Genomic DNA, 11,862 nt, shown 5'->3' with positions numbered 1-11,862 from the left:
TGGTTTTCTCTCATTCTATGGTTAATTTAGACACATAACATTGAACCTTCTCATTCCATTTTGAACCCTTCTTTTTCAGGTTGAGAATGAAAAATACAACCGCGTCTAAATTTTTCAGTCTTTGTTTTTGTTTTTGTTTTTCTAGGAGCTAGAAATCACTCTCTCTCTCTCTCTCGAACATGACAAAACTAGCTAGGTTGAATTTCTCTACAAAATTTGAAACAAGGGGTTGAAAAGTTTGTAAGAAAATGTCAAGGACATAGTTCAAACTTCAAACTGGTTAAAATTAAAAGTAATAATATACAACTTGGTCGTAACTCGTAAGTTTTATTTATTACGAGTACGCTATGTCAGATAGGTCGATCTGCATGTAGCAGATTGATTAATTCAGCAGAAGTAATTAAGTCAAAGAAACTGTGCATTGATCACTTCACATTTGTTCCATTAATTAGAAACTAAAAACATTGGGTAATAAATAGTATCCTGCGTGCAATATTCGTAAACAAGGTTATACTGAGAGTCAAATTTTGCTAGAAGGTGGTGCATGTTTCTAAATTCTGATAAAGACCTAACCTCGATCTACATATTGATATATGTTTCAATATTGCTAGTGGCCGAAAACACCACTCAGAACCAACGAGGAATCAAGAATATCTTCATGATATCATGAATGACGTCTAGCTAATGGACCCATAAGCTTTTTGTTTGGTCTATTTCTGAAACTATTGGAATAAAGCTTTTTGCTGCCATCCACTCCTTTGTATGTAGACCCTACAAATTGTTCTAGTAGTCGTATGTTTAGATTAGTTTTTTTGCCAACAAATTATTTGCTTATTTGTTGAAAATAAACAAATGTATAAATTATACTCTAAAAAAACAAGCCTTAAAAAAAAAAAAAATATATATATATATATATATATACACACATATATTTATATGCATAAACAGTATATAAACTAAAATACAAGTTTAATCCAAACTCACCTAAAATTTCCTACAATGAGAAAAAGTATCTTAAGTGTTGAACTTAAGTGAAAGAATTTCGTGAGCGTGTTGGCTAAATTGTTGATAAATTGTTGATTATGTAAGAGATACGTACGCAATAGAATTTCATTTTGTGTAATCCATTGTGAGTTAAAGAATATAGAAAACAAGAATTTTAATATTTGCAAACAAATTATCATATATAAAAAAATTTAAATGCTATATATATATATATTGAGAATTTAAAGCTCAATATTTAAAGGCGGTCTAATGCTTTAAAAAAATTTCTTATATACATGTACATAGGTCCAAATTACAGTGTGATAATTATTATAGTAGCCCATAGATTGTTTAATTCTACCTTTTTACATGAAATTGAAACGTGAACCAAGAAATTATAAATATCATACATAGAAAGCAGAAGAATATAGGTTATGGACTTATAAATTGCTCATTATTAATTTCACCTTAAAAGAAATTGAAAAGTTTAGAAATATGAAATATCGCAGAGTTCTGCTTATCTGAAGTTCTACTAAATTCTAGAAGCCGGCCAAATTAATAAGGAAATCTATTGTGGCGTCTACTGAATAAACAAGTGTCATTTTCCTTGAACCTTCATCCGGTAATCATGGTTAGGATTAGGCACATCAAGCTATTTCCCAGCCCTTAATTTGTTGTAATGCTACAGTAGTCACACTGAATATTTTACAATATTTTTTCAAACTAATTTGGCAAATTCTTATTAATTTTCATTTGGGCTACTACTTTTTGAGTAATATTACAGTCACAAATTATTTTATAATATTTTAAAGTAGCAAATTTTTATTAGTTTTCATCTTGACTCACCACTAATATCATATATTTTACTTAACAATAACGATTTACTACATCAGTAATTTGTAAAATAGTTTATAACTTTAATATTTTCTTTTTATTTATCAATAGGCTCTCACCATATTAACAATTTATAAAATAGTTTATGTTTTTAACATTTTTTTTTCTTTGTGGATATCTTGGTATCTGGCTACATTTTACGGCCGTCAACCATGACATTTTACAATAATTGATTTCACACTATTATTTATCCTTTTTGGGATTAACAAGAAGCCCAAAGAGGTGAACTTTCTATAACCCACATAACAAGGACAGCTTAATGAGCATTTTTTTGTTCCAAGTTGCTACGAGCATAAATGGCTCCAAATTAATTTGAAGCTATTTTACTACCAAACATGATGTAACAATCAAACAGATCATCATATATAGTTTTAGTTATAATTTTTTTTAACATCATATGACTTATTTAAATAATAATTATATATAGATTCTTATATAAAAAAAATACTGATAGATAATCTTATAAATTGGTACATAATGAATTGAAAAAGATAACTCCAAACCAATTTAGAGTTAAATTGTCCTTAACACAAACTCAAATTATTTTTTTTTTTTTTTTAAATAATACAAACTCAAATAACAGTGCCAGGTCCACTATTTTAAACTTGAGGTGGTTCACCATAATTAGGTATAAAGTAACTCTCTTATTTGATTTTTTTTTTTTCAAATTCTTTTTAATATGATAAGAATTTTTTTTTTTTTTTTAAATGAGAGAGAGAAATGAGAAGAGTTGAAACCTACATGATAATTACTTTTTACTAATATTTCAAGATACAATCATACAAATAAGTTATTTTTTGTGTAAACGGGATTTAAACTCAATCCCTTATTATACAATTTTTTTTATAGATGATTTAATTGAGACCCACCATAATTAAGTACTTATTCAGGAAAAAAAAAAAACATAATTAAATACTTGAATCATTATCTAAAATACCACTTTAATTTATGTGGTGCTTCATCGTCCTTGCAAGTTCCAACATATATATTAAGAATCTTAAAAATAAAAGATTCTAGTCCCCTAGAATCTAGATGGTTGGAAAATAATCAAATCAATGGATCTTAGTTTGTGGATGGGTGTATGCTTATGAAGGAGAACCGCGTATTGTAGTGACAATTCGACCTAATGGACCCACACTGTTCTCTACACAAGATTACAAAAACTGAAAGAGATTGACCTGAATATGTGAACCCGTACGTGTAGGGTTAAAAAATCAGAAAACATTTGAGTCGAGATCGTTGAATTTCCTTCTCAATAAGCAAATTCCCTGCAAATCAACAGGCCAGCTGGTTCAATCCAGTTCTGTTTTTTCTCAAATATTCAAGGTTGTTCAGATATCTGACAATGACACCATGTGTACGCGACACCAAGTGTCAACCTTAGCATTTTTTATCAGGGAATCGACGACATTCACATGTCGATGGTGGAAGTAAAAGCAAATTTGGTAACATTTCAATTCATTATCAATTTTCCTCATCTAATTAAAAAAAGTAACTACATGAGCTGGACTATTTTTTGATGTTGTTGTTGATTCTGGCTAGGAGAGGAATAATAAAAGCAATTTAACTAGTTTTTACAATTAGGTCGAGATGGGAAAATCTTTTATCATCTCACAATGGAGTTGTTGTGATTGAATTTTGTTAGAGGAAAAGATATTCTCTAATGGTATTGTAAAATAGAAGAGGGATACTTACTTCAGTTCCTTGTATAACTCACAGACCCACCCCTTACAAAAAAATAACTAAAGGATTAAGGTAGCTAGGTTTAGAGGCTCATTATTACAATCTATTAATAAGCCTTATGTATTTGGCCATTTGTTAGCTTGCTTCGTTTATTTGGTTAGATACAGTAACTTTTTTTTGAGAAAAAGTTAGATACAGTAAATTAGAATAACTATGTTTAAGTTTGTTTTTTAGCACGATCCTACTTGTATATCTGTGAGGTCTCTAAATTTTATGTGTCATATTATGAAGAGTTAACATCTTGGATTTTATTTATATATACTATAGATTTTTTTTAGCTATAATTATAATTTTATTCAACTTATTCTATATAAGAAAAATTATTCAACCCAAACACAGGGAAATTTGGATTGCACTTTTACGATGTCTCCTAATAGCATGGCATTTACTAACAAAGTCAATAAAATCTTGAATAGGAGTATTTATTTGGATTTATTGGGAAACTTTTATTTTTTTTTTATACAAGATAGAATTTTTACTCTAGCCTAATTTAAGTGTATGTGTGTGTGAAACTCTTTCTTAAAATCTTGAACTCCAGCTTTTACCCTCTATACCCCACAGACACTTATACCTGTAGAGTGACTACCATATCAAAGGTGTGCGGTGGTGATTTATTGGGAAACTTCAAACTTAGAATAAGGTTAACTTCAAACTTAAAAAAAAAAAAATTGTTTCTCTCTCTTCTCTTCTATCTCTCTTTCCTCTCTCCCATGCAACCCACCTTCCACCAAAACTCAGCCACAAACACCAATTCTTCACAACAGCCACCACCAGCACAACAATCAAAACCAAGTAACTAATCACCATTAGTACAACAATCAAAACCAACCTGAATCAAGTGAACCTGCGAGAACCGTGAGAACCGTCCATGGTTTTCAACCCGTGAGGTTGAACTGCAGTTCACACGGTTCATTCAATTTTTCATATATGTCGGTTTTTCAAGTTAAAAGAACTGTTTTAGTGAACGGTTTCCAGTTAACCCAGTTGGACCGTACGATCCGGTCCAGGTTTCAAAACCATGAAATTAATTGAAGAACAAATAGAAAATATAAGACTCTATGCATGCATATTACTCTATTTACAAAATTTTTACTTGCTGACTCCTCCTTCTGTGTCATAAGCAAAAAATAATCACAATCGCCATTCTTTATCCAAAGATTCTCTCTCTAAAATTTCAGGCGAAAAATGAATAAAGGGTACCAGCACTTGAGTGAATCTGAACATAGCTAAAATTTGTGAGAAACTCTGCCAAATTTTATCAATTAAAACATTAATGCGTGTACGTGTGGGCCCTGTAAAGTGTAGACACCCTTGAAAAATATCCAAACATTAATGCATGTATCGTTCTCTATACATCTGTCAATTATTATTTACGCGCTACTTTGTCCGTATTCTTGTTTGGTACAAAACACACAAGTCTCAAAAACTTCTAAGGCCGGCAAGAACAACCGGCCAAAAAAAAAAAAAAATCTCAATGTCCACGTCGGCCACGCGAATGTGACGAAGATGTAGAAGAAGAAGAAGACGACGAAATACTCCCTGTACTCCCATTCCCATGGAACAAATCCGACAAGTAATTCCCCAAATCATCAGGGGCAAATTTGACAAATGACCCCGTCCCGCCCCGATTCTTCTCATAGAAATTCCCGTACGCCGCACCAAGCTTTCTCGCCACCGAAACTTTAATCTCGTCTCTCAATTTCGGGTTGGGCACGACCCACGAACTCTGTTTCTTACAAGCCTCTTCAAACGCCGCCCCGAATTTCTTATAACAGTTCCTGGCTTGGTCCGGCGAAATCTCAGCCGTTGGATCTTCCGGCAACGAAGATATCACTTTGCTCCATCCCATTCTCTCGTAATTCGAAGCGTACTGTTTCACCTTCAACTCATGCTTATTCACCCAATCATCACCAAGATAAATCTTCAAATTCGAACTGCGGATCTTAGCGACGACGTATTGGAGATTATTGGCTAAGAACAAGTACGAGAGTGCCACGTCCTTGTATAGCTCGGCTTTGCCGTCGAGTTTGCAGAGTAAAACCAAGACTAGCCACGCAAATCGTACGGAAACTGGGCTATCGCCGACCTCCCTTGGGCTACCGAAATATGATTCTGGTAACGGCGTTTGTAGATTTAAAGGCCAGTCGGCCACTATATCGGCGAGTGCGCCACTGTAATCGGTGAGGAAAGAGATGTAGTTCATCACATAACGTGCTAATGGGTGGACCCCACCGCCTGGGACTGTAGCTTTTGACGGGTCTTTTTGAATGGCCGTTTCGAAATCCATTAACATTGTACGCACCGCATCGCGGAGTTTGATCAAGGAATTAATGGCCTGTGATCGGACGGTGAAGGTTGACTCGTACGAGAAGATGGATTGGATATCAGGCAAGAGGTCTGATATTGCTTCGTATAGGTCCAATGTGCGAAACATTTTCTCCGGCGTTTTCTTGCACTTTGCCACGGTTTCCGGGAATCCAAACAGGCTTATTGCGGCCTCTTTGGAAATCTCAGAGAAGCAAGACTCTCTGATAGAATCTGAGGCTGAGAACACGTGGTCACAGAGAATTCTTTCGCCGTAAAAGAGTGTTTTCACGGCGACCTTCACTGCGTTCAACCAGGTTTTGATTTTCAACTCCACCATTTCCCAATCCATCTTTTGCAAGTGTGAGAGACTAATCTGCCTCTCAACGCCTAGATGATACAGCGACTCATCGACAATCGATTTTGCATCGCGGAGTTTGATCAAGGAATTAATGGCCTGTGATCGGACGGTGAAGGTTGACTCGTACGAGAAGATGGATTGGATATCAGGCAAGAGGTCTGATATTGCTTCGTATAGGTCCAATGTGCGAAACATTTTCTCCGGCGTTTTCTTGCACTTTGCCACGGTTTCCGGGAATCCAAACAGGCTTATTGCGGCCTCTTTGGAAATCTCAGAGAAGCAAGACTCTCTGATAGAATCTGAGGCTGAGAACACGTGGTCACAGAGAATTCTTTCGCCGTAAAAGAGTGTTTTCACGGCGACCTTCACTGCGTTCAACCAGGTTTTGATTTTCAACTCCACCATTTCCCAATCCATCTTTTGCAAGTGTGAGAGACTAATCTGCCTCTCAACGCCTAGATGATACAGCGACTCATCGACAATCGATTTACGAATTATCTTGTAAATCTTGACGCACTCTCTTCCATAACCAGACGATATCATACAATCCGCAATGGCTTTCAAATCCGCCATCGGGATCATCGAAACTCGCTCCACATCAGAGTGCGAGTCATCCAACTCAGTCCAGAATCGGAACTCGTCCTCCTCCGACTCAGCGCTTTCCTCAAAGTCCGAAGTGCTCGACCTCGCCGCCGAAGATATCGACGAGCGAGCCGAAACCGATTCAGGGTCCAAGTTAGCCCTATTCACAGACAAAATCTGATAGAACTCCTTCTCCAACCTCTTCATGGCAAGTTGCATCAAATTCTGAGCCGCGACAATCTTTTCAGAGCTGGAGTTCTCGGTAACCAAGTGCTGCATAGCGGCCTGTAAGTCTCTAACAGAGTTCAAATACTGTTTAGCCTCGTGAGGATCGGCGTGGAAAAGCGAGGTGACGTTTGCAAAGGAAGAAACGTTAGTAGAGTCCCATTTGGTAATAAGAGACTCAGCAATCTCAATGTTCTCGTCCATTAGAGACTCAGAGAAAGTGCGGCTAGGTGAAGCTGGTGGAATCATCGCTGTTCTAGAAGGTGAAGGTGAAGGTGATTTGAAAAACACGTTCCTCATTCCTTTACTTGGCATTAACAAATATCACAAAAGCTTTTTGTTTTTCTTTCCTTGTTTTGTTGTTGTTGCAGAATGAGAGAGAGAGAGAGAGAGAGCGCTAGTGTGAAGAAGTTGAAATGATTTGTTTTGGTTTTTGATGGAGAATCGTGGTGAGTGGTGGGGGGTATTTATAGATTGACCGAGAGAGAGAGAGAGAGAGAGAGAGAGAGCGCTAGTGTGAATAAGTTGAAATGATTTGTTTTGGTTTTTGATGGAGAATCGTGGTGAGTGGTGGGGGGTATTTATAGATTGACTCTGAGAGAGAGAGAGAGAGAGAGGGTGACGTGGAGTGGAGGGAGTTAGGAAGTGGGTCCGGTGGAAACTGCGTGAAACGAAACAGTTGACGCTGTGCTGTCGGTTATAGTGTGTATATGTATGACTACTAATAGTGATAGACTACACGCGGTTGTTGCCTTTTTTTCCCCGTTTGTTTTCGCCAAGTTGCCGTGTGAGTTGCCTTTTTTGCAGGGAGTTATTTCTAGTATTTGACAAAATGAGTGAGATGTGATCGATCATAAATGTTTTGTGGTTTTACAAAGAAATGATGGCTTAAGTCAAAAGGGAAGAAGATGCTGGAAGGAAGTGGGTGAATTTTGTTGGTCAATTTTTCATATTAGTAATTAGTAACATCTTCCTTCACTTATTTCTTTTCTTTTCTTTCTTCTTTTCTACATGTTGTAGACATTAATGAATAGGGGGTGGCGGAAGAAAGAATCAAACTCGAAGTTTCATATATCACAAGACTCAAGAGAGGTTGTAACTTTTTTTTTCTTTTTTTTTTTCACAAGAGAGGTTGAAAATTGGAACTAATAATGGATCCATCAAGCCCTAAGTTTAAATTTATTTATAAAATCAAATAAGTTGCTTAAGTTTATACAAGTTTTATCTAACAATCATTTTTACTTATTGAAAATTGAAAAAAAAAAATTGCATTAATCATGATTGTCAATTATATTTCAATAGCAACAATTCCTAATAAAATATGAAGTTATATATATATATATATATTGTAGGGATTGACTTTGAGCACTATTTTTACTAGATGANTCACGGCGACCTTCACTGCGTTCAACCAGGTTTTGATTTTCAACTCCACCATTTCCCAATCCATCTTTTGCAAGTGTGAGAGACTAATCTGCCTCTCAACGCCTAGATGATACAGCGACTCATCGACAATCGATTTACGAATTATCTTGTAAATCTTGACGCACTCTCTTCCATAACCAGACGATATCATACAATCCGCAATGGCTTTCAAATCCGCCATCGGGATCATCGAAACTCGCTCCACATCAGAGTGCGAGTCATCCAACTCAGTCCAGAATCGGAACTCGTCCTCCTCCGACTCAGCGCTTTCCTCAAAGTCCGAAGTGCTCGACCTCGCCGCCGAAGATATCGACGAGCGAGCCGAAACCGATTCAGGGTCCAAGTTAGCCCTATTCACAGACAAAATCTGATAGAACTCCTTCTCCAACCTCTTCATGGCAAGTTGCATCAAATTCTGAGCCGCGACAATCTTTTCAGAGCTGGAGTTCTCGGTAACCAAGTGCTGCATAGCGGCCTGTAAGTCTCTAACAGAGTTCAAATACTGTTTAGCCTCGTGAGGATCGGCGTGGAAAAGCGAGGTGACGTTTGCAAAGGAAGAAACGTTAGTAGAGTCCCATTTGGTAATAAGAGACTCAGCAATCTCAATGTTCTCGTCCATTAGAGACTCAGAGAAAGTGCGGCTAGGTGAAGCTGGTGGAATCATCGCTGTTCTAGAAGGTGAAGGTGAAGGTGATTTGAAAAACACGTTCCTCATTCCTTTACTTGGCATTAACAAATATCACAAAAGCTTTTTGTTTTTCTTTCCTTGTTTTGTTGTTGTTGCAGAATGAGAGAGAGAGAGAGAGAGAGCGCTAGTGTGAAGAAGTTGAAATGATTTGTTTTGGTTTTTGATGGAGAATCGTGGTGAGTGGTGGGGGGTATTTATAGATTGACCGAGAGAGAGAGAGAGAGAGAGAGAGAGAGAGAGAGCGCTAGTGTGAATAAGTTGAAATGATTTGTTTTGGTTTTTGATGGAGAATCGTGGTGAGTGGTGGGGGGTATTTATAGATTGACTCTGAGAGAGAGAGAGAGAGAGAGGGTGACGTGGAGTGGAGGGAGTTAGGAAGTGGGTCCGGTGGAAACTGCGTGAAACGAAACAGTTGACGCTGTGCTGTCGGTTATAGTGTGTATATGTATGACTACTAATAGTGATAGACTACACGCGGTTGTTGCCTTTTTTTCCCCGTTTGTTTTCGCCAAGTTGCCGTGTGAGTTGCCTTTTTTGCAGGGAGTTATTTCTAGTATTTGACAAAATGAGTGAGATGTGATCGATCATAAATGTTTTGTGGTTTTACAAAGAAATGATGGCTTAAGTCAAAAGGGAAGAAGATGCTGCAAGGAAGTGGGTGAATTTTGTTGGTCAATTTTTCATATTAGTAATTAGTAACATCTTCCTTCACTTATTTCTTTTCTTTTCTTTCTTCTTTTCTACATGTTGTAGACATTAATGAATAGGGGGTGGCGGAAGAAAGAATCAAACTCGAAGTTTCATATATCACAAGACTCAAGAGAGGTTGTAACTTTTTTTTTCTTTTTTTTTTTCACAAGAGAGGTTGAAAATTGGAACTAATAATGGATCCATCAAGCCCTAAGTTTAAATTTATTTATAAAATCAAATAAGTTGCTTAAGTTTATACAAGTTTTATCTAACAATCATTTTTACTTATTGAAAATTGAAAAAAAAAAAATTGCATTAATCATGATTGTCAATTATATTTCAATAGCAACAATTCCTAATAAAATATGAAGTTATATATATATATATATTGTAGGGATTGACTTTGAGCACTATTTTTACTAGATGAGTGGACTCAAGCTCAACTAACCCAATCCAATGAATTTGTAGAGAAAGAGTTCAAGAATTATGCCTTAATAAGGATTACAACAACTAAACATGGTTTCGGGTGGATTAGATAACAAGGAAATAAATTCAAAGCGTAAAATTTCATCCTTGGCAATCTTCAGAGTAGTTTGTAGTTCTTATTATTTTCTCAATGCCTGGTTACAAAGGTTTTCAAGATGAGACGAATTGCTACAGCGTTTTATGCTTCTCCTTTTTTTCTCCCCCCCCCCCCCCCCACAACTCTGGGGGATTTCTTCCGTTATATACTCCATTTTCGTTGATCTTGGCCCTCCATCTGTTGATCATGCAGGTTACTACTTGAGTGCTTGTTCCATCAGCCACCTTCCTCAGCTTTCTATGAGCTACAACAACCTAGACAACTCTGTTCAGGGGTCATTTCCTCATTAATGCGACCAGAATGTTAGTTGTGGGCATTTAATGTAGAGATGACAGTCTCTCCATGAATTGCTCCTCCAAAAAAATGTACAACCTTTAGAAAATATATATATAATTTTATAAAAATTTGGGCCTTTAACTATGAAAAGTGGGGCTTTTTTTCTTAAGGAAAAATTTATTTTTTGGTGGGGCCTTAGGCCTAGGCCCAACTTGCCTATGCCTTGAGCCGGCACTGTCAAACACTCTTCACTTCCTATACCCTTGCAGCTACCATCAACAATGCTTGATTCCTCCTAACAAAGAATATATGAATTATAAATACATGCAATATAAAAGGCAACCATTGAAGCCAACAACATTTCTTATTTAAGCCAGAAATTAATAAATACTTACTGGTATATGCAGGTTAGATTCAGGCCTAGTGGTTGTTGTGAATGAGAGTGGTCTAGCTCTTGCACTCGATAGAAGTAGTAAAACCAAGAATAAGGAAGCGAAGCACCTTGCCATTTTTGTTGTACTCAGTTACTTTCAGTCCTAACATCGAACTCAATATATAAGAGTGAGTAAGAGAGTTATGGAAAAATTAAGAAGGACATAATAAATGGAGGCAGATGGAAGTTTGTGGACAGTACTAGCGTTGTGTGAATAGTGACTCTCTCTTTGAGCATTGAAATGATGTAACAAAAAAGTCAAAATATTAGCAATACCTAGTTAAAGGTCAATGCTTTTCTTTCTTCCTAGGAAACATCACCATTTAGGGACATCTTTGAGAATCGTATTTTTCTTTCTCTAGCTTCATTGCAGATGATGCAGTTTGTGTGTGAAATGGGAAGCTAGCTGTAAGTGCAGGTGTTGATGAAGTCACATGCTCAGTTGCATGTGTTGGACACCTGTTGATGTTGGGGACATATTGGTTTTATATAATTAAAGAATAAAAAATGCTAATGGATGCTCTTAAGGTAATAGTTAATAATTCATTTAAAACAATTTATGAGAAAAGAAAAAAATATAATTAATATTTTAACAGTTTTTTTCATTTCCCCTAAAAGTTTGGTCAAAATTTTCTTAAAATAGATTATTAATCATTGCTCTAAAGACACCCGTG

The 11,862-nt window shown here is 36.3% G+C and overlaps 2 protein-coding genes and 1 non-coding gene across 3 annotated transcripts; all 3 read right to left on the bottom strand.

The window, feature by feature from the left end:
- Positions 1-4,940: 4,940 nt before the first annotated feature.
- On the bottom strand, positions 4,941-9,497 carry LOC111989141 (exocyst complex component EXO70H1). The gene is made up of 2 exons (XM_024020930.2): positions 8,490-9,497; positions 4,941-6,223 (listed from the first exon to the last, which is right to left on the bottom strand). The coding sequence occupies exons 1-2, from the start codon at positions 9,246-9,248 to the stop codon at positions 5,093-5,095; spliced, it is 1,890 nt and encodes a 629-aa protein (XP_023876698.1). The 5' UTR covers positions 9,249-9,497; the 3' UTR covers positions 4,941-5,092.
- Positions 6,253-7,668, bottom strand: LOC136071084 (exocyst complex component EXO70H1-like). Its single transcript, XM_065781940.1, has 2 exons — positions 6,327-7,668; positions 6,253-6,277 (listed from the first exon to the last, which is right to left on the bottom strand). The coding sequence occupies exons 1-2, from the start codon at positions 7,406-7,408 to the stop codon at positions 6,253-6,255; spliced, it is 1,107 nt and encodes a 368-aa protein (XP_065638012.1). The 5' UTR covers positions 7,409-7,668.
- Positions 9,498-10,992: 1,495 nt separating the features above from the next.
- On the bottom strand, positions 10,993-11,606 carry LOC112030167 (uncharacterized). Its single transcript, XR_010632428.1, has 3 exons — positions 11,465-11,606; positions 11,151-11,291; positions 10,993-11,050 (listed from the first exon to the last, which is right to left on the bottom strand). It is a non-coding gene; the product is annotated as an uncharacterized LOC112030167 (transcript).
- Positions 11,607-11,862: the final 256 nt, after the last annotated feature.

Source organism: Quercus suber, unplaced genomic scaffold (genome assembly GCF_002906115.3).
Source record: "Quercus suber isolate HL8 unplaced genomic scaffold, Cork oak 2.0 scaffold_15, whole genome shotgun sequence".
NCBI classification, from domain to species: Eukaryota; Viridiplantae; Streptophyta; class Magnoliopsida; order Fagales; family Fagaceae; genus Quercus; species Quercus suber.
This window is presented reverse-complemented; position numbering and strand designations above follow the sequence as displayed.